This window comes from Raphanus sativus, chromosome 1, assembly GCF_000801105.2.
Source record: "Raphanus sativus cultivar WK10039 chromosome 1, ASM80110v3, whole genome shotgun sequence".
Taxonomy (NCBI): domain Eukaryota; kingdom Viridiplantae; phylum Streptophyta; class Magnoliopsida; order Brassicales; family Brassicaceae; genus Raphanus; species Raphanus sativus.
Window position 1 is genome coordinate 12,060,545 of NC_079511.1, and position 27,805 is coordinate 12,088,349.

Here is a 27,805-nt window from a genome sequence, read left to right on the forward strand (position 1 = left end):
TCATTGGGTTCCCTTTCATTGACGATGATTTTTTATCAACATTATATTATGGGCTTATTTGTTTTCTTATGATTTTTGTTTGATCATTCCTTCCTACTCACTAATGTACCCTACTAAAAGGAGCCAAACTCTTAGCTTTGAAAAAGAGAACATCACTAGGAAACACATGGAAAAAATCATATATGAACGACAGAACCATGTGGAATTCTATTTTTAAACATCACAAGTTTATTTGTAAATCTTACATTGGGAGCTCAAGAATCATGAAGAGTAATAACCAAAGGTAGCCTCAGGCATTGCTCGTGTCCATCATGAGAATTGATGCCCGACTGAAGGCTAACCTTAGTTGTTACTTATTATAAATCAATTTTAATTAAATTTTTATTAAAAACAAAATAAGAAAATTATATGCTAATTTTATAAGTATAGTATAGTCTATACTATATTAAAATAGAAGTAATAAATGAATTACATATTAAAATTATACTAGATTTTGATCCGCGCTTCGAAAGCGCGGATTTCGTTTGGTTATAAACAGAGTTTGATATGAATTAATATTCTAGAGTTTTATATATTATTATGTTATAAAGTCGTATTAAATCGAATAAGGATTTTTTAAAAAATATTATATAATATATGAATTATTTTATTTGAATTTTGTATGTACACTCTTATGTAATTTTCACTTAGGCATATGCATTTTCTTGTATCCAAAAAACTGAACCGAAATCAACATGAAAATATAGGTTCAGGTCGAAATCGAGTAAACTATATACTGGTTTTGGTTTTATAATTATATTATATTTTTCTCACTAAATAAAAATAAAAATTTTATATAGTTTTCGAATTATACATTTTGAATACAAACTTTTTATAAAAAAAATCAAAATTTCTTTTTTCGAACATTTGTGAAATTTTCAAATTTTTAAAAAACTTATTTGAAATTTGACATTCTTTTTAAAGTATTTTTAAAAATTTTATTTTCAATTTAAGTATTTATTTATTTATTATTAAATTCCTAAACAACATATTTTAAACTTCTCAACTATATATTTAATTTACAAATGAATGATAGAAAATAAATAATATAAGTAGAAATCTAGAAAATTATGATCAAATTTTATAAGTTAATGTATATGTTTTCTTAATCCATATAACTTTTTAAATCTATAAACTTTTAAAATTTATAAACTCTACACAAATTTATCTTCCAATAATCATCCCTAAGTTTACGAGTACGTGGTCATCTGGCACGAGATCATAATTTATTTATCTTCCAATAATCATCCCTATTTCTTTGTAACTTTTTCTGTATTTTTTTCTTATATGTTAAAAAAATCTAATTTATATGTTTGTGTATAATATTTTAAAAATTATTAGTAAGAGGTTTTGAGAATTTTATTGAATTTTTGATGTTGCATAACTATACACTTGTGTCATAGCCATTTCACACATTAATTTTGTATTTTATTCCTAAACAGCAATTTTTAAAAAATAACAAAGTATAGTATAATTTTTTTTACTAATAAAATTGTAATTAAATAGATAAAATTATATTTTCACTAAATTTTCATGATTTAATTTCATATATAATAAAATATATAATGTTATTATTACACATAATAATTCGTCATGCAATTAGAAGTGAGTTTTGTAAATTTTGACCCAATGTAAGAGGTGGATAATTAATAAATTTATTTGATATAAATTTTAATTTTTTTCTTGTGTATCTACATTTAAATGTTACAAAGATATTTGTAAAATTATTGTAAACATAAGTTTCTAATGGAAATAATTTTGATTACTGATGATATGCACTCTATTTGATAGAAATTTAAAATATGTAATCAAATATGAACAAACTAAAGCTACATTTTTCTTGCATTTATTAACATTTTGAGTTATTAACGTAATTAGTAAAAAATATTTGTACCCACAAAATGGTTCGAAATTGACCCGAAAATCAGGATTGTGGATCTAAGTAGTCATGTCTTATATTTTCAATGAGTTATAAAGTGCTATATCCGAAAAACTAATATCAAATCAGACCCGCATCAAAAACCGAATAAGTATACAAACATATAAATTTATATTAGTTATAAGTATACTTATAATAATATTAATATTGAAATTAAAATTACAAAATCAAATATATTAGTTATTTGGGTCTCTGAAATATTCTTAAAATCATTAAGTATTTAAATCAGTGCATAGCTATTCTATTAAAACAACAACATAACGTACTGATTTATGTGTAGTCCAACTATTTTAATACAATTATTAAAGCTCTTTATTAATCATTAAAATAATATTATACAAAGAAAATACAAATATGATTAAAAACACAAATATAAAATTAAATTTCTAAAAAAAAAGATAGAACAAAAAATATATCCATCTTTTTAAAGACAGATCAGTAACCATTTAAAATATATATATCAAACATATTTGATCTAGACAAGTTTATTAAAACCTATTAAGAAATTAAATAATACTGGACTTTTTTAATTGAACATATGGATGAACTATAAGGAACGTATCATATCACATTCTTTGTAAAGTATATACACGTTGTATTGTAGTTTAACATTTTGTTTTTGGCGAAATATGTTACAGTTTATAGTCCAACATGTCTTATATTTTTTACATGGTCAAATGTATTATATAAACGTGGATTTTGATTAGTTAAGATAGGAGTAGTGGATCCTACAATATAGAAATAAAAGTAAAAGTTATGGTTGGTTTAAATAATACGGACATAACATCTATTAATTGGATATAGTTATGTAAAAATCAGTTTTTTTTTTAAATTGGACATAACCCCATATCAATTGGACATGTCGAAGAATTAATAGTATTGATGATTTCCATTTGTTATAAAGCACTCGGCACTATTTTGGTTCACGGTCTATCGTATATCCTGAAGTCTACGGTATTATTATTATATATAATATATAATTATATATACTGAACCCTAAGTAGAAACGATTCAAGTCATAGGGGAGCATAGTTGGAATTGAAGAATGAGGGTTTTCAAGAAAAAAGCATTGTTGAGCAATCATCAGCCATGGATAAACAAGAGAAAACGAAAGAGATCATCCAGACATGACAGATCACAAACAAAACATATTCCTATTGATCTAGCCTTGGATATACTCTCAAGACTCCCTGCTGAATCAGTCGTGAGATTTGGATGTGTCTCGAGGCTATGGTCTTCTTTAACCAAACTTCCAAGTTTTATCAACTCGTTCGCGTCTAGGTCATCTTCAAGGCGGCCGCGTCTTCTGGTCACCTTCTCAGTAGATTCCAAGCAATATGGTATATGGTTTCCTCAACACCAAAATCCTGATCACGGGTCTTATCCTCCGTTCTACACTTTTCATATTACAGAACCTTATTTTTTGAGGAGCTGTGCTATATCCAAGAGCGTTGAGGGATTGATTTTAATATCAGGTCTTGATGGATTAGTAATTTGGAATCCTACCTTGAGACGGTTTTCAACCTTACCACGTCCCAACGTTGGGACGATCAACAAACAAAAATTTTACATCTCTTATTTAGGATATGATCCGTTGGAGTGTAAACACAAAGTTCTCAGCACAGAATATGACGAATATTCCGAGGAGGTGCGAGAGCTCAAGAATCATGGAGAATAGTAACCAATGGTATCCCTATGCATCGTCCGATACCCATAGGCGTTGGGCGATGTTTCAATGGAGTTTTGTATTATGAAGCTCGTCTTCTTGGTGATGATCAGAATATAGTAATGAGCTTTGATGTTAAATCTGAAAGTTTCAGACCGATAAAGTATCCGGATGCTTTTATTGGTTTGCGGTTATCTATAATACCTTGTGAGGGAAGGCTAGCCTTGGTTACTTATAGCATAGGCTTAAGTAATGTTAATCTCTACATTTTGAAGGATGTAGATGGACATGAATGGACGCATCAAAACTTTCCTCACATACGTTGTAAAAGCAAATGGAGGAACCTTTTGAGTTTCCAGGGTACTACTGATGATGGTGAGCTTATTTTTGCACCAAATACACTGTCAGACTCGTATTATATTCTATATTTCGATCCGAGGAGAAATAGTATTAGAGAAGCCGTGTTTGAAGGAATTGTGGGCGAGATTAGACGACGTTTTGGAATTGCTACCAGGGTTTTGTACGTTAATGATGTTTTCCCAAATCACATAGAGAGTCTCGTGTCTTTGTAAAGCAGTGCATTCACTCGCTCAATGCTCTTCCTATTTTTTTGTTATGTTCCCTTTTGATTGACAATTATTTATTATGATAGTATATAGATACTTTGAATGTGGATCGAGTTCTAATTCTTCATGGTTCATTATGTTTGTGCTTTTGTTCAAAATGGTAAAACAAAAAAACTCCTAAAGATGAATAGTCTTTAGTAATGATATTTTGCTTGTGAGTCCCATGAACCGGCTTATCAGTTCTGGTATGCATTCTCAATGCCGCAGCTCCAACAGTCAACAAAACAACAGCATTGATGGTCAAAAGAGTGAACTTGTGGTAACCATGAAATATGAGAAGATGGCTATGAAAGCTAACTGCGAAACAATGATGATAGCAGCTGTTGAAACTACGAGATAAGCTATACGTATGCAAGTAGTTATCAAAGCCAAATAGAATTCCTATCTGAATAGCCGCCATAAATTTTGCACAAAAAAAAAAGAATAGCCACCACAATTAAGACACACGTGTTATATATTGGCTTAGCACAAAGCCCATGAATAAGTTAGGACCAACTATCCCATTGTACTCAATCGTCTAGAAACGCACCTTCACAAAATACGATCATCCTTACTTAGAGATCTTCACCATAAATCATCACCGTAGATCGCCTTAGACAACATACTCTCTTCAGAAGAGATCCCTTCTAGATGACCTCAAATCCTGCTAAAGAGACCTCGTTTGGACGATCCTGTTTAGATGACATATTTAGTTCTTGTAATCCAGAGTTACTTTGTATACTTGATTATCAATACGAAAATCTCCAAACCATTTAGATATTAAATACTCTATTTCTTGCTGATTAACTATGTGATCAACAACGCGGTCTAATGCGAAAGAAATGTGTTTCTCGCTTCCATTGTTACTTATGTGCCGGTTAAGGTAAATAGAAGAAGAGAGGAAAATAGACAATTGAAAAGTAGAGTGCCAAATCATGTTGCCACCATTGTTGAAGTAAAGACGCAAGATGATATTGATAACAGTTTCCTATGGCTAGGATTGTGCAGTTTATGATCACAAGAGCCTAGACATCCTTGTCTTCTTGATTCTTCGAAACAAAATGGATGGTTCTGGTTTATGTGAGTTCGAAGCTTTATGTATGTAACATATTACACATGACGTACAAAAGCAATTTTTGAATAAATTTAACATTATATTCAAAAAATGAAAAGAAGCTTTATGTATTGATTTATTTTACACTAGTGTTAACCCCGTGCTTTGCACGGATCAAAATGACTGTTTTAAAACTATAGATATATTATTGAAATTATTTTATGTTTAAAATTTGATATATATACCAACACATAAAAATATAGTTAAAAGTACTATATTTTCTTCATAATTTTTATTTGCATTTTCTTGTAAATAAATCTATTCTATTAATTCTTCGGCATGACCAGTTGATATCATGTTGAGTCCAACAATTATTTTTAACCATAACTACCTTTTGATATGATAACTGCATCAATATAACGAAAATACATACCATTCAAATATAACTACCGTTTGTAAGCGAACTTTATAACCATCAAATTCGCCTAATAACCACCACGTGATCTGTGTTCAAAAAAAACAAAAAAAAACCACCACGTGATCAAACTATTTTAATACAATGATTAAAACCTCCTATTAATTATTTAAGAGAAATGTTATACAATGAAAAACACAAATATGACTAAAACATATAAATATAAAAATTAAATTTCTAAAAGAATATAAAACAAAAAAAATATAAAAGGGCGGGTCCAAATGTAGAAATCTATTTAAAACCCGTTAAACTAAAATCTGTAGAATATCGGATCATGATCATAATTTTAATTTTAATTTTAGTTGTTTAGTTTTAGTTTTAACTTTATTTTTTAAAGAAACATAATTTTTATGTTTGTGTGTTTGTATAATCATATTCTGTATGATATGAATTTAATAGAATAGATAAGTTTGGTAAGTATGTACATGTATCATATGGTAAGGCTTGGTCTTTTTGTCAATATTCGGTCCAAATTATTTGTTTTTTTATTTGAACATAAAAACAGGAACATAGGGAAGTTACGAACGGTTAACAATATTCGAAGCCCAAATTATCGTTTCATATGCCGAGGGAAGTTATGAACGGTTAACAATGCTCTAGATATAATTATATTATATTTTATGCAGTTATTTTTTTAAGTTAGACCCAACCTTTTTGTAATGCCCCGACTGCCCACGGCTAATGGGCCACCCACACTTGCTCTCTCGGCCCGTGGGCCCCATCTCATCCGAAGGTCGGTCGTTAATTTTCCAAGGCTCGAAATTACTGTTTACTGACCCTGCAATCACCACCCGACCTTTCCCCGTGTTTTGGCCTCACTTACACGGTATCGCGAATCACTTCCCGATAGGTCACCCATCCTTTCACTACTCCAGCCCAAGCACGCTTAACTCTGGAGTTCTAAACGGATGTGTGACGGAAAAGGTAAGTCAACTTTGGTGATATAGGTAGCCAAATCAATTCTCTTAAGCCTTTTCACATATCACAACTCGGGATGTTACAATTCACCCCCTCTCAAAGAACACAACGTCCTCGTTGCGCCCCACGACAGGTCTCAAGACGCCTCTCAGGTCAGAACTGAGACGGCTAACCAGCTCTGATACCACTTGTAATGCCCCGACTGCCCACGGCTAATGGGCCACCCACACTTGCTCTCTCGGCCCGTGGGCCCCATCCCATCCGAAGGTCGGTCGTTAATTTTCCAAGGCTCGAAATTACTGTTTACTGACCCTGCAATCACCACCCGACCTTTCCCCGTGTTTTGGCCTCACTTACACGGTATCGCGAATCACTTCCCGATAGGTCACCCATCCTTTCACTACTCCAGCCCAAGCACGCTTAACTCTGGAGTTCTAAACGGATGTGTGATGGAAAAGGTAAGTCAACTTTGGTGATATAGGTAGCCAAATCAATTATCTTAAGCCTTTTCACATATCACAACTCGGGATGTTACACTTTTATTAATTGGTCATAGAGGAGAATTAATAGAATAGATACATTTAAAATATACTTTTGAATCGAATAACCTATTTAAAACCCGTTAAACTAAATGAGGTTTAAAATTTTATAAAATTGAAAATAAAAATTTTCAAATAGTTTCAAAAAGTATTTTCAAATTTCAAAAAAAAAACAATTCGAAAAAGTTTGAAATTTTCTTTTTAATAAGTTTGAATTTGAGAACATATAATCTGAAACTATAAAAAATAATTTTTAATTTATTATTTGTATTTATATATTTAGGGTATAAGAGGCTTTTACCTATTAAATAAAATATTTTGGCCATTTTTATGATCTTTTTGTAACAAAAACTTAAAAATGTTATATTTAGGAAAATTGCCCAATTTAAAATTATCTAAATTATTTGATATTTTATTCAAACAGTCCGATTTAAAAAGTTGGTATAGTTATTTATTTATTTATTTGTAAACATAGTTATTAATACTACGTGATATTTTTTTACTTTTATGCATCCCGAAATTATAGGAAGTAAAGGGGAAGGGAGGTTACAAATATCCTTATGCATTCCGATATTTGTTAATTAGTGGCAGTTAATTATTTGAAAATGTGGGCTATAAATAAGTGGACACAACTTTTATCAATTGGTCATGCTGAAAAATTAATAGAATATATATGATTACAAAGAAAATACAAATATAGTCACAAAAAAAACAAATATGAGAATTAAATTAAAACAAAAATACACCCGCCCTTTAAAGGGCGGATCAAAATCTAGTCTTCCATTAAGTTATTAATTTTTTATTTGTATTTTAAAGGGATAATACTTTGCAAAAATAATACTGATATTCTGTTGTTTTAAAATATTTCTGCAAACTTTTTCTTATCATATATTTCTGCAAACTCACGAGTGTACTCCCAATTTCTTTTTTGTAACAATTGAAATAGTAAATAGATAACATAAATTTCCTAAAGAGAAGTAACAAAACAGATATTAAAATCAATTTATAAGCACAAAGAAGTAGAGAAATACCTTGTTTTCTTCGTTGTTGATAAACTTTTATACCCCCATTCTGTTTGGAGCTATGAAACAGAAGTACTCAAGGGTCATTTTAAATCTGAATTATTTTACTGTTTGGGCTCTATACATATGGTAAGTATGGTGGAGTTTGAGCCTTTGAGGAGACTGAGAGAAATTGACAAAAAGGAAGACCAATAAAAGTTAGAAGTTCTTTACTGTTTTGAACTTTTGATCGTTATAAAAGGATTCACAGCCACAATATTGAAACTGTGGAAAGTTAGAGAAGAAGTTATATTTAGAGGAAAACAGTTAGATAAGAAAACGTGGAATGAAAATTTTGAGAAAATTTAGGGTCTAAGTTTTATTGGTCATGTGACTTGAGCTTTAGTATATAGGGGATATCAAATATTTTTTTACATTTACACTGTAAAACTATTGGTTTAATCATACATAATAAAAACGTACACGACCTTCAAGCAATAACGGAGACACTAACTGGAAGTGGATGCAGTTCTGTCTCCTGCAACTGAGCCTTATCGATAATTCTCTTGCCAGATTTAAACTCGCCGTAAAAGTAAGAGACAAACCCCCACAGAGAGAGAAGGAGAGCAACACCTTTCTCAGCTTGAAACTTCTCTTGAAAACACACGACGGCCAAAACTTCCGTGACCGGAAGAAGAGCACTGATGAGAACACCAGAAGCTAGAGAAGACGCACAGAACACAACCCCTATGGCTCCTAAGAATAATCCTTGATATACTATCCCTGTCATCACAACCAACGTGTAGTAAAACGCAGATCCTCCTATCTTGAACTCTCTTGCTTCTCTTGGTATAACCTACGAAACATACATATCAAAAAAGTGTTGCACGATGATTAATTTGAATATATAGCTTTTTGACACTATGTTTCCGGCTAATGCTAGGATAGCCGAATCACTTGTTATCAGACTATCAGGTAAACTATTTGGGCTGAATATCAGATGACTTCCCACATAACTATTTTAATTGTTATTTTAGATTTATACACATATTAAAAAATATTTAATTTTATATATTTTATATAAAAACATCATTATCTATACAAATAAATACATTTCAATTAATAAAAAAATAAACCGGAGAATATAAAAATAAATTTACTCTACAATTAAAATGAAACCTGAGTGAGTATTATTTTGTTTTAAATGAGGCTTGAACGCTGGAAAAGTGTTTTAGCACATTCTCATGCACTTACCACTTGACCATAGCCATGCGGGCTTGAATATATAGTTTAGCAACAACAAAAGAAACATATAAATTTTTTACAAAGAAAAAAAGAAACATATAAATCAGATTCTATGTTTACCTTGAAGTCGCCTTCTACAAGCATCCCAACGATACAGAAGCAAGAAGCAGCGACGCACATGACCAACTGCATCTCCAACACAAGTGTGAAAGTGATTTCTTGTCGAACTTTCTTGTAAGTAAGCTCAACGAACGGTAATATAAAAGCGTAAAGAACAGCTGCAGTGAGAGTCACCAAGAACCCAACCACATACTCCTCGTGGCTCACGTCAGCCGGCCTGTCTCCGTCGCCGCCACGTAAGGCCAGGATTCCCGTCCCGGCCGTTAACAAAACGACGGCGTTTATGGAGAAAGGAGTGAACGTTTGCTTGACCATGAAGAAAGAGAAGATCGCATTGAACCCTAACTGAGTTCCGACAATGAGTGATGTTGTGGAAACTGGCAGATAAGCTAGCCCATACGCGAAACAGTAGTTGTCAAGTCCTACGAGCAACCCTATGACGATAGATGCGATGAACATTGGAGTTTCCATGAGGACAATCTCTGTTTTTTCTATGTTTCCAGAGTTGTTGCGGTTTCTGCGGCGGAGGAAGGAGATAACGAGAGGGATGAGGATGACTGGGAAACCTGCCGTTGAGAGAAAGCTCATGAACCAGATTCGTTCTCCGCCATTGTTGTAGTAGAGACGAGTTAACAAAGGACCTCCACATGTTCCAATAGCCAAGATCATGCAGACTAAGACAAGCAGACCGTTCTTCATCTTCTTGCTAACTTTTCTTGTCTCAAAAGTTAATGGTCAAAGAGACATTACATGTGTTTTATGTGATTTGTTTGCTTTTAGTTTTGAATCGGGTGAAGCATTGTTGTGATTTGTTTGCTTTTAGTTTTGAATCGGGTGAAGCATTGTTACATAGAAGCGCCTTTGCGGCTTCAAAACGCTATATGCATGGTCCTTCATCGTGATAAAAACAAGACGTGTTCAACACGTTTTTCTCTACACACATTAAGTATGACAAAAAAAAATTTCTATAACACTGAAAACTAAACTCGGATGGTCTCTGAGACAATTTTTAACTTTCTTCAAAAATTGGGAAACTATAATTTATAATCCAAGTACAAAATGTCCGTGTAAATATTATATACATTAAAAATTGATTTTTTTTTTAATCCTTATAATCAATAAAGAAACAACAAAAAAAAAGGGAACATTACTGTGTGGTAAAATTTGAACGTGTAAAGTTGGTGATGAGAGGAGGCTTTTTGTTTTCTTTCAGTCTTTATCTAAATCTGGTCATAGTGCAGGCAGGTTAGCTTTCCTGTTACCTCTTGAACTAGACCGTCTGCCTCTTCCACGCCTTCTAGGCGGCCTTGTGCTGCCCCCTCTTCCACTTGAGACTTTTTTAGGCAAGTCGCTGCTTATTAAAACAGGTGTAGCTGGCAGTGGAGGCGGCGGCGATGGTGGTGATGGTGGTGGAGGAGAAAGATTAGGCGCTGGAGGTTTTCGCCTTGCGATTCTCTCTTGTTCTGCTCGATGATATTTCTGAATTTTGATTGTTATATAAAAGTCAAGATTGTTTTTATTACTTATATAAAAAAAAAAAGAAAGAAGAGATCAATCACCTGAACTACAAAGTTGCGTCGCTCGCAGTCAAGGAACATGCTTACTGTCCAGTTTGTTTTAGCTGCAATCTTGTCTCTCACAGTTGAGAAACTGATTTGATCTCTAGAAGTGAATCGGTCTACTTCGTTGAACCAAAGACAAGTGAAGAGGTTGCTGATGGGGACATGCTCTCTTAAAATGACACAGCCCTCAGGGACGTCTGTATACCAAAAAGTGTGTATACATTAAACTTTGAAAAAATTCAGATTCTTAGAAAAAGTGAGAGCCAAAGAGAGACGTACCGCTTGTGATTGGGAGCTTTGCAACGGAGTAAGGGGTTAACCCTTCATTCTTGTAGAACTCCACCTGAAAGTCTATAGAGGCGTTGTCATATTTACCAGCTGCTTTATTTGCTTCAGCCTCCACGAAGACATCAAACCGTCTATAATGTTTAGAGATTGCAAATGTAGCATTTTTTCTCCACAAGAACCTAATGCAAAAGAGAGGTTAGTCTCAGATTTCTGCGGGCGGGCCAGCTATAAAATCACCAGACCTAAGGTCTTCTAGAGTCAAAAGTGTGAACTTTTAAAACAACTGAACATGTTAATACTGGAATACTAAGCACAACATGCTACCTGCTTCACGAAAATCTATCTTAAAAAGGGTAAACAAGCAGATTTCTACCATAAGTACTCTCACTACTATGTCTAAAGGAATACTGTTATTTGTAACTGCAGGAAGCTGCATAGCCAGCCATAAATAGAATAGTGGAAACACTATATACATCATATTACTAAGGATTTGATCTCAAAAGGAAAAAAAAAAATATGATAGGCCTTACCTCTCAAGAATTTGATATGGATCAACGACAAGCTCAAGTTTTCCATCAATCCATAAAGAATAGCGAGCATTTGGAAACATCCTATGGACAAGAAGCTTCGGCACCTACAAAGATAACAAGGTATCAGCATATATGTCGCTTTTATAAGTTGGTGTATTAGTTTCGAGCAACTTAATGTATACTTTGGTCCATCAAAAGACAAGAGATGTGATGTACCTTTCCATTGCGCCTTCCATCTAAATAAGGGAGATTATGCACAACAACAACTCTCCATATCCCTACTGTCTTGTTGCCGTTAAGGCCACGTTCTCTCTTCAAAATTGATTCAGTTCCTTCATCAACAAACATGTAGAAGCAAACTGTTTCCTCCGAATGTTTACTGATATTTTTGGGGGCTTTTACATCATCAAAAGCATCTGGAAAGAGAAAACATTCTTCTTCATCAGAAACACACACAAAAATCGGCAACACCACAAGGGCGACTGATTAACAAATAAGAAGGAAGCAGTACCAAACACAGCTGAGGCAACAACAATCCCACGGCACTGCCTCATTTCAAGAAGATCAGCCTCATCAATGTCAAAACCTGTATTCCGACCAGGTTGAGGTCCTTTAACAAACCTGATAGACAAATCATAGTTGATTTACTAAGATGATGAGACCCCCAAAAAAAAAAACCAGAAAGATAACAAACTTACCCACAATGAACGCTCATTGTTTCTTTAACATCAAAAGAATGATTCCTCTGTTTCAAAGTAGGATAACCACCAAAATCAGACCCTCCAAACTCTGTCTCTCTACTTAGCTGTTCTTCATGTATATACGTTAAGTTGTTAAGAAGAGGGGAAAAGGAGGGAGCACTTGGCATCAAGGCAACTGCTTCTTCGACTGGAAGGTAACATACCGGGCATGCTGAAAAAAACAAAAACCAAAAACGGTGTTTACAAAACTGTCTCTAGCATGGTAAAAAAAAAAAAAGAGAAGAGAAAAGAAGACATACGGCGAGGTCCAGTTCGTTTTCTGTCGGAAGGAGGGGGAGGTAAGGTGAAAGTGTGACAAGGATGTCCTTGAGGAAGCGTATAGCCAAGAAAATGTATAGGAGGCGGAGGAGGAGGAGGAGGAGGAGGAGAGAGTATAACATTTGTGTCTATAGAAGAAGATATATTCTGAATTTGATCTTCATTAGTAGGTAACAAGATTGAATGATTTACAACGGAAGTGCCATTGAAGTGAAGACTCGGAGGAACTTGAACTTCCCGACCATCTTCACCTGATCCACAATTAACCTTAAAATCAATATCCCACCTAACTACATTCCTCAACTAAACACCACTTGTCAATTCTTAAGGCAAAAACATACTCGGTCTTGTCTCTAAGATTCCGACCAAACACAGAATCAAAACACACCTTTGCCGGCGTAAAGGACGCGGAGAAAGACGACGGCGGAGATCAAGAAGAGGAGCAACATGCCGACCTTCTTACGACCAGCGAATTTGCAGATCCAATGTACCCTCTCCTTGTGCATCATCATCTTATTAGATGCCTTGGTACGAGTCGTCGTCGTAGGCAAAACGACGGCGTAGAGACTCGTCTTGTCCATCAAGGAACCATAGCTACTCGATCGAACCCCCAATCCACTCATCTCTTCCTCCTTAACTCATTCTATCGAAAACTCTCAATTCGTATGTATGGTTTCAGATCAAGAGAGCTCAGCTTTTTTACTCTTAAAGTTTTGCAATCTGATCTAACCCAAAAAAAAAAAAAAAATTCCAGCTCAGACAGATTCGAATCCAACTGTGCGAAGGTGTGACACGGATGGATCAATGAGAGTTACTGTCGGAGGATTTAAATCAAAACAATCGGGAAGGGTTTGTGATTGGTGGATAGGGTTTTGATTCCTTAATAAGTTTGTTTTTTCCAAAATCAGGATCCCAGCAACACACAAAGGCCTATACACACACACACAAACAAAAATCAATACATTATTCCGCGTCAAATTAATAAAAAAAAGGCATATTGATAATTCTTCTTCTTTTATCCAAGTTTTGTCTTAATTATGCTTATAATTTTTTTTGTCGGAATTATGTTTAATGCATTAAGATAATGATCCCTTATAACTTTATCTTAAAACAACAATTAAAAAATAAGATTGTATTTCATCTATTTCAAATTTTCAATAGACGATGGTTAAAGTTTTTCACACACCATTAAAGATTAATATCTTTTATTATTTTCTTATAAAAAATATTAATATCTTTTATTCTGTTTCTCACGTTTTATATAAAATAAAATTAACCACAGTTAACTCAACCAATGCAAATTATACTGCATACTATAAATAGTCATGAACACTTTTAAACTTTTACATAAAACTTTGAAATTTTACTTATTTCAAAAAATAAATTCTTAAAACATCACTTAAAGTAAAACGAAAAATTATATTTGTACTACAATATATAGGAAAGATTTTGATTATAAAAAAAAAGTTTACTATAAGTCTTTATTTGAAATCTAAACTATATTGAACAAAATAGAGGACTTTTTTTTGGTCAAAGAACAATAGAGGACTTAGGGGGAATTGTTATTGCTAGGTGGGCGTGGAAATAACATCTGATATAAAGTATTTATTTGGGTATTATTATAATGATCATCCAAACACTCATGTAAGCGTCATTGCAGAGTTGTGACAACTAAGTTTTTAAATAAAGTTTGAAATATTTATTTAAACACTCACATTAGCCATCCATGAATCTTGTCATTATTAGTATCACCCAATCTTTTAAATCCGACAAAAACATTAAACCGGACAATTTATCAGGTCATCATATTATTAGATCAACGACCACAAATTAATAAAAATATTTAGTTTTAATATATGAATATATATTAACTTTAAAAATATAATAGAAAAATCACATTTCTTACAAAATATAGAAATATTTAAATTTGGTTTCTTTATTTTTATTTTGTTTTATATATAAATAATTTAACATTTTGTAAAAAATTATGAGTTAGGCATATAATAAACATAGCAAAACTTAAATATCTAATGAGAATAATCTGTTCAATAACCATAACTGATAAAGTAACAATGATGTTCCCGCGAGTGGTTTTCCATGCTTCTGGTGAACAAACTCAAGAGATGATTGGAAATATTGTGGTACTAATGAAAGATCAACTTGCTTCGTCTCTGAAAGATTTTCAAATTCCTGATAAGAATACAACCGAGAGAGGTTTGAGTTTTCTTTATCATAAATCCCAGTATGATATGAATGAGAGCATTAGCAAACGAGAGATGCACCAGGACGACAGAGTGTAGATTTGGACAGCTCTCAAGAAAGTTTGGTAACATATCAAACGAAGTGTTTCGGAAGCAAGCATGCAAGCGAGATTAGAACTGTGGTAGCTGTTCCATCTCGCAGTAAACACAAATAACCTGAGCAACAAGAAATAAAAAGAAAACATGGGTTCACTGAGAAATGTGACAAAAGAAACTATACAAAAGCTTAATGCTATTGAATCAGCCTTGTATATACCTCTAGAGTCTCTGCATAGATTGTCATATCGCCGACTGTAGATAACCCGGTGAAAAATTTACAAGCATTGTTATCTTGGAAGAATCATCTGGTTCCAACGACTCGCCATATTCAACATTAAGGTTAACGTCAATTATCTACCTTTGCAGAGAGACCAATAACTATGGTATTATGAAGCTGTCAGATCGGTAATCACTGAAATTCATGCAGTCAAGTTTTGGAACATCGATTGCCAAAGCATCATTTATATCATCATCGATACATTCGCAAGGGTCGGCCTCTATTTTGAACCTTTTCAATGACTTGGAAAGCACACACACAGCTGTTAGACCATCACTAGGCTCACAGATTATGTTTAACTCTTCAAGAAAGGACAGCTTGATACTAAAGTCTTGAGAGTTGGATCACCATGGAACTTGACCATCTCAAGACGCATAATCTTGACACAAGGCAACGAAACAGATTCAGGATGATCCATGAATACAGAGACAGAGGCATCTCAACCAAGTAGTCCTGATAGTCCTCCTCGTTACCAACTCTACGTTGCAGCATCTATCCAAGTCTTGAAACGAGGTAGCTCCAGCTCGTATACCTCATGGATCAACTTGAGTCTATTCAAATGCTGCTCGTTTTCAGAACCTAGAAACCTATCCACGAAACTCACAAAGTCATCATCCTCTCGGAAGTCGTTGGAATCTAAATCCAACGCATGGACTTGTAACCACAGGTTTCTCGAACGCTTTGATAATATGCTTGTGCAAACCGATTGCTTCATAGAAAGTTCATAGAGTATCTAACATAGGAATGAATCGGGCAAGTTGCTTATTAAATCTGAGCTCCTTCGTTTCTTTTTAACAGAGGTTTTTTCCTGAATTTTAGAGAGAATAAGTTTGAGATTTTGCATGTAATTTTTTTTAAAAAAATCTCATAAATCTACAACCTAAATCGGAGATTGGAGAGTTAGTAGAAAGACGATTCAAAGTTCGTAGAAGAAGTTTGATTTTCATCGACGCACGCGACAAATAAAAACCGGTTCGATTTTAAAAACTTTTAGGCCATGTTCGTTTAGCTATCGCGCGACCTGGGATTTGCGACATGCGACCAGTCGCAGGTCGTAGACTGTTATTCGTTTTACTGTCACGTAACATGCGACATGCGATTGGTCGCAGGTTGTTGTTCGTTTTGATGTCGTGCCAGTAGTAGGTTTCGATTCAAGTCGCCCGAAAAACAGCGACTAAAAAATTAAGAAAATTTTGATCGCGCACATAAACAAACATAATTTTCGTCGCAGGTCACGGGTCGCAGATTGCACGACGTATAAACGAAAATAATCTTACTGGTAAGCCGCAGGTCGCGCGACACGTAAACGAACATGGCCTTAATCTATTTGCGAGTTTGATTTTCGGTTTGGTTTAACATGATGATGACAGAAACCGTTTCGGTTTAGCATGATCTCGGGTTCTAATTGTCTCTTTCCTTCGGAAATAAACCAGATTTCTTTGTTTCTGTGGAAGGAAGAAAGAAAAAGATGGAGGAGAAGAAGAAGCAAAAATCAGAGATTTCGTCAACGGAAGCTGTTCTTCTCGGAGCTCTAGCTCCAGGCGTCAATGTCTGTACTTGCCCCTTTTTGTGTAGATGCTCTGTTTCTTTTTTTATAAAAACCCTAGTTGGATCTGATCTGTTTTATTACAGGCTCCAACATGGAACACTCTGAGATTCGCGTTTCTTCTGCTGGGTCTCTGTCTCACTTTCATGCTCTCCATAGCTTTCACCAGTGGCCAATCCATGTTACTTGTTCACGTTGGCTTCCTCATTCTAATCGCATCTTCTCTCTTTGTCCTCCTCAATTGGTATGTCAATGATCCCAATACTTTCTCATTTGTCTCTGTGTCTATCTTATCAACCCTTTTGACTTGTTTTTATTTTAGGATTCAAACATTGGTCTGTGTGTTGACAGCTTAAGTTGTTCTGTTTCTTGGTTTCTAGTAACTACTTGTGCAACTTGGTCGGGTTTTCAGTTGTCTAGTTTTGTATGTGCTTTGAAAAGATCATTATCTTTTGTTGTGTACCAAGTTGTTCCTCTGAGGGTTTATGAGATTCTAGAGAATGATGTAGTGCCCCTTCTGTTCTGCAGGTTTCTTGCTCAGACAGGGTTAGTACCAGTTGAGACACAGATGCAGGAGTTGAACTTGGCACCTACCACTGATAAAAGCAATTGATCAAGGACGACGCTATGTTTTTTAGTTGCTCAGGCCTAGTAGACACAAAGTATCAGTTCCAATACCAAGGATTTGATTTGGTGCAACCAGAAAAATCCTGTTTCTGTTAATAGTATACAATCAGCTTTTGCTTTCCTCAAACTCTTTTCTTAGTTCCCCTCTTCTTGTTTCATTTTCTTTCTTTGGCTTGATGGAGGATGCAGAAGAAGCACAAACAGCAAGGGTTTGGTTTGATCAATTCTCCAACATTAGCTCCTTTTCTTTGTTTTTTTAATTCCCATACTAAGTTTGTTCCTCCCATGTAAGAAGATTATTATTTACAATGCATTCAAGGGTAATTTAACTCAGATTCATCCCTCAGTTAAGAAACCAATGAACTTGAAAAAACTTTTGATGTTCACTTTGTTTGTTACTTTATGTACAACCAAACTTTTTTGTTGATGTGTTTTCATTCTCTTGCAAAATTGAACAACAAATACAAGGAAATAAGAACGATATCTATAGGTTGTTACTACTTGTAACAGTTTCCTTTTAACTCACTTGTGCATCTCTAGTTGTTCATATATGCAGGAGAAGGTTCTCTTAACCTCTGACCATTCTCATTGAGCTCTTTCTCTCTCAGGTACCTAAGAAACGGTCCAGGGTCATCACTGAAGCCATAACCCTCTTTTGTGCTTTCTTGACCGTTGCGCAACTTCTGTCCTCTAGGTTCATGGTCCTCCATGTAGAGCTGAGGATAAACCATTGAGTTTTCTGAAGAGGTCATTGATTGATCATTTGGTGTCCCGTACCTAGCTAAGAGACTGAACTTGGGTGATCCATGATCCAAGAAGTTTCTCAAATTGTTTGTCCCCTGAGCCTGGTAAGAATTGGCTGGTCTAAGATTCTGACTTTCTCTGTATCGACGTAACCATTCAGAAGAAGAAACCCCAACAAATGGTGGGTTTGTGAATGACTTCATGAAACCAGGGGGTTCCATATATCTTGTCTGGTCATAGAAGCTCTCTGCTTTGTTATGAAACCAAGAAGCGTCTTCAGGTAGTAATGGAGCAGACGGAATAGGAGGTGAATACGAAGAAGCAGGATGCTCAGTGATGCTGCTACTAACTGAGAGACTATCAAAGGATGTCACAGGACCTGTTTCATCAATAGGGCTCAAACCATTTGGTTTACTTTTCTCTTTACTCTTGTCAACTACCCACGCGCTCAGCGATGGAGGTCTTTCTGAGACTGTGCCTTCTTCTATGTGAGGATCTGTATTCTTAAGACCTTGCATGAAGCTGAAACTTCCAGAGTTAGTATCCTCTGGGCTATGGTTCACAATGAGTGATGAGGTACGTCTTAGGCTTTCATCAGGTGAAGTTGTTGTTTGATTTCCTGAACTTGTGTCATCAGAGCTGAGTGGCTTCGCAGCAATGCCAGAAGAAGAGATTGGAGCAGATTGACACCTTACGAGCGGCTTGAGAAGAATGACTTCTTCCTCTTCTGCAGGCACAGATCTTTCGTTCCCACAAGGGATGATCTCAACCTTTCCTATAGTAACACGTTTTCTGTGAGAGAGCTCTTCTTTGCATTGTCTTTCACCTGAAGTTGTGTAGAAACGAGTGCCTTGCTTGTCAAAGTATAACCACCTCTGTCTATTTGTGATCTCAATAGTGGAATTGACAATCCGTTGAAGACGAAGCTCTTTCCCTCTTTCAAAACTCTCTCTTAGTTCCTTATGAGTTGAGAAATCTAGAAGTAGATGTATATGAGCCAGAGGAGACAAGGACCTCAGTTCATGATCTTCCCAAAGAGCTACCATCACTTCAGCAGAACAGTTTTGTCCTTTCACCTTTAAACGGTTCAAGAAATCAACAAGTTTGCTAAAGAAGTAAGATATAGCAATCTCGCTCTTCTCCTCAAGTCTGCAACCTTCTTCTTCTGCCTTGTGAAGCAGAAACGGCAAGTAGTCTAGAAATACAAGTAGAGAAGGTAAGAGAGTGCAAGAATCCAAGGGACTAGTCTTCAAACACCTCTCAACAACTCGCCCCATGATGATGAACACCATTGTTAATGCTAAGTTTGTTAGCTTTACTTCCTCTTCCGCCTTGTCTGGTTCATTAAACTCGGCTAAGTTGTGGAAGATGTAGACGAAAACCGCAACAAGTTGGAGGATTCTATAAGGTCCCTTTCTAGCCGAGTCCATAACTTGATAAGACTCCAACATGGCTTCTAGGTTTCTATCATCTGCTGCAAACGCTTCATCCAACTCTCTCATAGTTGATGCAAATGTGCAACCAAACTCATCGAAACTGAAACAAGCCGTACAGAGAGTCATCAAGATCTTGAGTTGAAAGAACAGTGAATGTAGAACACTTCACTGAAACGTTAAACTGACCTGGATTTAAGGACGAAGAAGCTTATTGTTCGAACAACAAGTGGCCATAAGTCAGTTCCAGACTCTGACTCTCCTTTTACTTTTGAGAAATCAAAGTTTTTTACAGTGACATTTCTCTCTGATGGGTTTAAGAAGTTAAACTCTGCATCAGTAGATAGAGACTGCAAAGGAGAAGACCTGTTCTGCAGTAGTTAAAAACATGTATTTTGAGCAACAGCAGGCAAACACAATCTCTGGTTGCAACTAGTAGAGAGAGAGTATGAGTGAATCAATTACCTTCTCAAACAACAAAATAAAATTGTTGGAAGCACCAGGAAAAGGTTCTTTCACAGCTAAGCTTCTCACACAGTGGTAAAGAGCCAAGAACTCATCACCAACATAAGTGGCCAATACAGCTAGCTACACAACAAATGCAAGAAGAAAACAATCTCTTAACAAAATGGGGCTAATAAAGAGTAATGGAAGAAGAGTAAAGTTACCTGGTTATGAGGATTGCCACTATCAGGCCAAGACTTTGCAGCTTCAAGATAGTATGTAGCTGCAGTTGACCAATCGCAATGTCCATGTGCTTTCAGATACTGTTCTTTATACCTTTCGAGATCTCCAAGACAGATATAGAAACGATGGCATAAGAATCTGCTTTTTCCTCTAGATTCCTCAGAGAGTCCCTTGTAGTCATATCCTCTGACTTTTGAAATCAGATTCCTGTAAAACTCTGCAGCTCTCAACAGAAACAGCTTGAATGCTTTGATATGAGTGTTTGACTTGGCAGGATCATCTGCTTTGAGGCCTTTTCGAAACTCATCTATGTGTTTGTAGTGAAGCTTCCAAAGACAGAACTCTGCTTCTTGAAGCTCTTCTTGCTGGAGATTGCTTTTGAAGATGTGCTCGTAGGTCGAACCTGCTTTCGTGTATAGCTCTGAAACATCTGGATGCAGTATACCTTTTGTATGGATTAATGTCCATAGCTGTTTCTCAATGTTGTTCACCTGAGAAAGACATCATTAGTAAGATTCTTTCAAGCAAAAGAAAAGCATCAAGATAGTTTTTTTTTTTTGAGCTTTACCTCTACAAGAAAACTACTTTTGGAGGCTTCCATCTTCTTTGGAATCAGACAAAGATCTCAGAGATGTGTTTGACAAGTGACAAGAGAGCACAAAAGCATCCTGAGAAAGATTAAGAAAAAATTACAAAGATTAAGAATCAGACAGTATGGAGATTACAAAGCAAACTTCATATAAGAGTGTTTGGTCTGCAAGAAAACACTTTTAATCAAACAACCTCAACTGGGTAAGCTCAAAGTCACAAGCTTTGAGAGAGTCTTAATGAAACACAGAAGATAAAGATCTCATAAAACAGTTATAGTGACAAAAGCATCAAGAGAGAAGAACACACATCAGATGTTGTTTAAGAGATATCAACATCAGAAAAGCAGAGTAGAGTAGAGAGGGGAAGAAGAAAATCGGTGGAGAGACTGAATCTTTAGATGGAAAACGATGACACTAAGAAGAAGAGGTTACCAGAACAAACTTGAACGTACGGACGTTTAGACAGGAACAGCTTAAAGGCAGAAGAAGCCAAGCTAAGAGAGAGAGAGAAAGGATTTTTGGCAAGATAGATTGGTCAGTTGTGAAACGGACAAAGTAGAAAGGTAGCTGATGATGATAATGATGATGCTGCTGAATTGATGATGATGATGAGGATGATGGAAATGCAGAGGTGGATACATATCTAATCCATTAGTCTACTTGTTCTTCTAAGTGCCCCCCCCCCTAACATTTTTTTAGTCTACTTGTTCTCCTACTAAAAGATTTTTCTTGAATTATTTTCTTAACCATGCTAATTAATTTTCAATTGATTAGGTTAACAGGAGTTACGGAACAAATCAAAGTTACACACTTTTGTAGATTCCTTGACGTTAAAGCCAAACTTTCTTGTATTTTTAATATATGTTGTCATGACTTTAGTTAAAAACTTAAGATGAGACTCGATCTACAGGATAAGCGACTAAGGTAAAAATGGGACCACCAAATATTTTAGACCATCAATTTTTATTTTGTTATGATAATATTACTAATTGTACAATCTTTTATACAGAAATTATTTCATACAAAAAATATTGCTTATAGACGGTTTATTTTTGTCATAATTTATAAAACGTTTTAGCTTAAAGTACAAAACCTAAAAAATATTAATTATATTTTTACATTGGAAACACTATTTGGAATTTATAAAAACAATTCAAATATTTTTTATAATACTGCAGAATGGAAATGATTATAAATATCAAAATAATTATTTTTGCATAGAAGTTGTAAACAATTTAATAAATTAAGACAAAATATCTTAAACATCTACTATTATACAATAAAACTTTAACTAGTTATTTATAAGCATTACTAAAAATATTATTCAAGATTTTTAATTAATAAAACTAGGAAATGAATCCACGCGATATCGATAGGAGTTTATTTTTTATAACAAATATCACTTTATAATTCATACTTTTATATCACTAAATTCTTAATTTTATTTTTGAAAAAATTTCTCATGTAAATTCGTAGAATATATATAATAAGAAATATATATTTTATAATTTTAAATTACAACTAAAATACACATACATCAGTACCAACTAAAGTATACTAAGTTATTATAAAATTTTAAATGATATTTTAAATTTTTGAATTAAATTTCTTTGATTTTGTCTGTTTTTTATCCATCTGGAATTTTTTTTCTTCTAGATCCCATTTCAAAAATTAATTACTTCAACAAAAAAATATTTATATCCACTACATACAGCCAATAAATATGATTAATTAACGTTCATAACATATTCAAGAATTTAAGTCCCAAAGACCAGTTAAAAGAAACATATCTATAATATATGCAATTAAATAAGTGAATTTTTTAACATGGACAACTAATTTGGTTCAGGGATTGACATATAACTAACGACATTCAAAGATTCATAAAATCTGGAAATCAAACTCTTTAATATTAGTTTTCTAGCTAAAATGATTATAGGAATTATAAAAAAAAAAAATCAATTAGCGATTCAATGAAATATGTACTTTTTAAGTTTTGTCAAATGAGAGGAGTGGATGATTTTTAAATGAGAAATCTGAAGACAAATAATTTATGGATGTGGAAAAACAGACAAAATCAAAGAAACATTGAGAAAATGATATATTTCTGATTTAAAGAATACTTTTATATTGACCAAAAAATGATGTTCTTAGATCACCAATACTATGGTTGACCTTTATCACTCTCTCGGTGATATTTCGTTCGCACCTTTTCAGTCACGATCCATTCTTACCTCTTCGGCATAATCCATTGCATCTATTTGGTTACGACTCATTTGCACCCTTTCAGTTACAACTCATTCATACTATTTCGGTTATAACTCGTTTACACTCTTTTGGACACGATCCATATATATACTTTTCGGTCATAACCCATTCGCAGCCTTTCGGTCATAACCCATTCGCAGCCTTTCGGACACGACTATTTGCTCCTTTTGGTCACATTTCGTTTGCATTTTATTGGTCACTATCCATTCGCAATATTTCGGTCACAACCGTTTAACATTTTTTTTTGTTATGACCCATTTGCATCATTTGGTCACATTCACGACACTTTCTCATCCATTTGATCAAGATCCATTTGCATCCTTTCGGCTGCGACCTGTTCGTAGACCCATTTACATATTTTCGGTCATGACATATTTGCATCCTTTCATTTACGACACTTTCGCGCCCCTCGGACCATGACACGTTTATACCTCTTGAATCAAAACACGTTTGTATCTCTTAGATCAAAGCACATTTGTACCTCTTCGTTGATGACACCGTATACATATTCATAATTGTTTAATCAATATTAAAATGAAAAGTTGCATCTTTTGTATTTTTATATGAAAAGTATTTATTAGTATTGTGAGATGAAAATTTATGTTTATTTGTTTTTACTTTGTTTATATCTATATATTCATTTATACTTCATAAATATTTGCAATTTTTTGTATTTAAAAGTCAATGTATTAATATGAAAATTTGAATCTCTTAAGTTTTATACATGAAAGTTGCATCTTTTCACTTTTATTTTGCTCATGTCTATTTATTATTATTTTATATAAATGTTTACAATTGTTTTATATCTAAAATCAGTATATCAATATAAAAATTGAATCTATACGAAAAGTTGTATTTATTAATTTTTAAAATGAAATATTGCATCTATTGCTTATAAAAAGACACAACTTTTAAAACTAATACATTCTAAAAATAAAAGAATGAAAACATACGACATTTGACACTAATAATGAAAAGACACAAAACTATAGATAAATACATAATGTCATAATTTGACAATTTTTCAAAACTCATTTTAGTTTTTTAATGAAAAAACACAAATTATAGATAAACACATCATTTCATATTTGACAACTTTTCAAAATTCATTTCAGTTTTTATGAAAAGAAACAACTTTTCAACATTAACTAAATTTCTAAATTTTGAGATGAAAAATTGTGTTTTTCACTTCTTTCGGATATTTAAATGGTTTATAAGTAATGTGTTCATTGGTATTAGAAAGAAATCGACTCGTGACGTGGACCAATATGACAACTCTTTCTCTTATGGAAAATATTATATCAACGATGTGGTTAGATTATATAGATTTTTTTAAAGGTTATATAGATTTTTAGTCGAAAGCTTTTGCAAATCACTTTATATTCTAATAAAAAAATCACTTTATATTCTAATTTTTAAAGATATCTCACAAGCTTACTATAGTGAGTTTCGACAATGAAACACCTGCGGATTTTTATAAGTAATGTGTTTTTCACTTCTTTCTAAATTTTTGAGATGAAAATTTGTGTTTTCACTTCTTTCGGATATTTAAATGGTTTATAAGTAATGTGTTCATTGGTATTAGAAAGAAATCGACTCGTGACGTGGACCAATATGACAACTCTTTCTCTTATGGAAAATATTATATCAACGATGTGGTTAGATTATATAGATTTTTTTAAAGGTTATATAGATTTTTAGTCGAAAGCTTTTGCAAATAACTTTATATTCTAATAAAAAAATCACTTTATATTCTAATTTTTTTTTTCTAAGTTCAAAAAAAAAACACCTGCGGACCTTGGCATGGGCACTAACCCAAATGTGGTTAAGACTGTTTTTTGTTTTTTAGACTTCAATCCGGATATCATTACGAATGGGTGAAATTATTTTCCGTTAAGCCTAAATAAATGTTAATAAATGATAATAAATCATTTCCTTTTATCAGATATATTTCTAAAAAATAAAATAAGAACAAAAACAGTATTTTGACAGATCCCATGTAACAGAGACGTCCAACATATAAATCAATAAATTGTCTTACTATTTTGAAAAATACGATAAATTTTCTTATCCTTGCAGTCCATTGATTTGCCTCTTTCAAAATCAATACCATTAAAAGAGGATCATTCCCTTTTTATGTTTTTAATAAAATATTTAAGTTTTCCAAAATTTTCTTTAATTTTATGGACAAGTTAAAATTTTCATTAATGACATTATTGTCTTTCGATTTTTGGACCTATAATACGTTTTAATAGATTATATTTATATATTTCATAGTCCATAAACGTTTTTGATAATAAAAATAAATTAAAATCGGTCATAATTTTAAAAGTAATATTAGATAATAAAAATTTTAACTAATTATTCTACGACTTTATCACAAAAGTAAAAATATTTGGGAACCTTTATATGTTTTGAAATATTTTATGGAAAATATAAAATATTTTTCAAGTAAAAGTTCCAGACACAACCATTGTTTCTTATTTAGAAACAAAAAATGATTATGTTAGACATTGTAAAATAATATTATTTCCATATTGTACCCACTATAAAAAAATTATTCTATATAATTTAATCATATGACTTATGTTTAACTTATAGAAATAATCAACAATTCATATACTTGCACTTTTTATATAACTAAATAACAAATAATAGATCCGCATAATTGAAATTTGATCATGTAACATTTTATATAGTTAAAACAAAAGATTTATCGATTCATTTGTAAATAAAACAATAAAATAATATCCGCATTTTTTAAACACGGATCAAAAATCTAGTACATAATTGACGAACTCCTTTCTTCTTTATCTTTTTTCTTCTTCTGTTTCCAAGTCGAAACTCTGGACTTTGATTGTGTGTACTCGTGATTTAGATTCTAATTTTAATACTAGCTTTCTTGATATTTACACTGGGAATCGCGGAAATGAAATAAGATGACGTTAATATAGATGTTCTTATAATAAATTACTATAAAATAGATGTCAAAAAAACTTACTATAAATACTATGCAATAATAGACTGAAAAAATCTTCAATGAATATACTCTCGATCAATCTCATATGCTACTTTGTATATAGTAAGTCTCATATTATAGATTAATGGGTAGTGGGCATTGCATGTATTTTTTTCGGGTCAGATTTCCACGACCCTGACTCCGTCAACTAAACCATGAACCTTAAACTTAAATTTTAGATCTATACTCTAGAAACCTAAACCTAAACGTAAACCTAGATTGTAAACCCAAACAATATATCATAAACTTAAATCATAAACCTTAAACCCAAATCATAACATTGAATCCAAACTATACATCCAAAACCCAATGCTTAGATCTTAAATCCAAAATATATATCCTAAAACTCAAATCTTAAACTCTAAATTTAAAATGTAAACCCTAAACTCAAACTCTATAACGTCTAAATTTAAGGTTTGAGTTTAAGGTATACAGTTTAGGTTTATGATATAGGATTTGGTTTAGGATTTACGGTTTGGATTTATGGTTTAAGATTTGGTTTTAAGGTATACAGTTTGGGTTTAGAATCTAGGATTAGGCTCATGATATAGGGTTTGGATTTAGAATCTAGAATTTGGATTTAGAATTTAAGGTTTAAGGTTTAAGATTTATGATTTAGGGTTTAGAATTTAGATGGTTGTGTTAGCGTCGTTAAAATTGACTTCATTAGTTTTTCAGCTTTTTTAATTTAATTATTTTTATTAAAAAAAATTATGTGGTATTTTTAGTTTAGCCGTAAACTCTAAATCTTAAACTTAAACTATATAGAGTTTGAGTTTAGGATTTACGGTTGGGTTTAGGATATGATTTAGATTTAAAATATAGGATTTATGATTTGGGTTTAAGATATAAGATTTGAGTTTGAAATCTAAAATTTGGGTTTAGGATATATGGTTTGGATTTAGGGTTTAAAATTTGAGTTTAAGATATATGGTTTGAGTTTAGAATCTACCATTTGGGTTTATATTATAGGGTTTGGATTTGGATTTAGGATCTAAAGTTTGCGTCTAATATTTAATGTTTAAGATTTAGGGTTTACCTATCAGCATTAACGTTGTTAAAATTAACATTATTTTCAGCTATTAAAAGAAAAGTTAACATCTCTTATTAAAATAGAAATATTACAACTTCTTCTAGGTAGATTTTAAAGTTGGACCTTATGTAATTAATACTATATTAATCTACTTATTATTAGACATACCTTTTTATAAATAATTAATATCAACCATTATTATGATAGTTTTTCACTTCTTACCTTATTATTATATCCACTATGCATGTTTCCTTATATTGCATATATTTTACTATATTATA

At 33.0% G+C, this 27,805-nt stretch overlaps 4 protein-coding genes and 2 pseudogenes across 6 annotated transcripts; 2 read left to right on the forward strand and 4 right to left on the reverse strand.

Moving 5' to 3' along the window:
- Positions 1 to 3,001: 3,001 nt before the first annotated feature.
- On the forward strand, positions 3,002 to 4,292 carry LOC108845530 (putative F-box protein At1g47730; annotated as a pseudogene).
- A 4,339-nt stretch (positions 4,293 to 8,631) lies between these two features.
- LOC108856466 (purine permease 1) lies at positions 8,632 to 10,410 on the reverse strand. Its single transcript, XM_018630275.2, has 2 exons — positions 9,602 to 10,410; positions 8,632 to 9,092 (listed from the first exon to the last, which is right to left on the reverse strand). Exons 1-2 carry the CDS (start codon positions 10,298 to 10,300, stop codon positions 8,727 to 8,729), a joined length of 1,065 nt encoding a protein of 354 aa, XP_018485777.2. The 5' UTR covers positions 10,301 to 10,410; the 3' UTR covers positions 8,632 to 8,726.
- Positions 10,411 to 10,609: 199 nt separating this feature from the next.
- On the reverse strand, positions 10,610 to 13,939 carry LOC108841780 (probable hexosyltransferase MUCI70). The gene is made up of 9 exons (XM_018614545.2): positions 13,389 to 13,939; positions 12,982 to 13,251; positions 12,680 to 12,893; positions 12,493 to 12,602; positions 12,198 to 12,397; positions 11,982 to 12,085; positions 11,443 to 11,630; positions 11,161 to 11,360; positions 10,610 to 11,080 (listed from the first exon to the last, which is right to left on the reverse strand). The coding sequence occupies exons 1-9, from the start codon at positions 13,621 to 13,623 to the stop codon at positions 10,832 to 10,834; spliced, it is 1,770 nt and encodes a 589-aa protein (XP_018470047.2). The 5' UTR covers positions 13,624 to 13,939; the 3' UTR covers positions 10,610 to 10,831.
- A 1,080-nt stretch (positions 13,940 to 15,019) lies between these two features.
- Positions 15,020 to 16,421, reverse strand: LOC108832905 (F-box/FBD/LRR-repeat protein At1g16930-like; annotated as a pseudogene).
- A 546-nt stretch (positions 16,422 to 16,967) lies between these two features.
- On the forward strand, positions 16,968 to 17,974 carry LOC108809683 (uncharacterized). Its single transcript, XM_018581845.2, has 3 exons — positions 16,968 to 17,126; positions 17,210 to 17,367; positions 17,652 to 17,974. The coding sequence occupies exons 1-3, from the start codon at positions 17,046 to 17,048 to the stop codon at positions 17,734 to 17,736; spliced, it is 324 nt and encodes a 107-aa protein (XP_018437347.1). The 5' UTR covers positions 16,968 to 17,045; the 3' UTR covers positions 17,737 to 17,974.
- Positions 17,975 to 18,109: 135 nt separating this feature from the next.
- On the reverse strand, positions 18,110 to 21,880 carry LOC108832906 (nonsense-mediated mRNA decay factor SMG7-like). 3 transcript variants are annotated; one of them, XM_057011237.1, is made up of 6 exons: positions 21,637 to 21,880; positions 21,183 to 21,282; positions 20,596 to 21,105; positions 20,393 to 20,515; positions 20,117 to 20,298; positions 18,110 to 20,030 (listed from the first exon to the last, which is right to left on the reverse strand). In XM_057011237.1, the coding sequence occupies exons 2-6, from the start codon at positions 21,213 to 21,215 to the stop codon at positions 18,287 to 18,289; spliced, it is 2,592 nt and encodes an 863-aa protein (XP_056867217.1). In that variant the 5' UTR covers positions 21,216 to 21,282; positions 21,637 to 21,880; the 3' UTR covers positions 18,110 to 18,286. The 3 variants fall into 3 exon arrangements, with proteins under 3 accessions (XP_056867217.1, XP_056867219.1, XP_056867220.1); XM_057011239.1 differs by having other exon boundaries at positions 21,512 to 21,651; XM_057011240.1 differs by lacking the exon at positions 21,637 to 21,880 and adding an exon at positions 21,398 to 21,538.
- Positions 21,881 to 27,805: the final 5,925 nt, after the last annotated feature.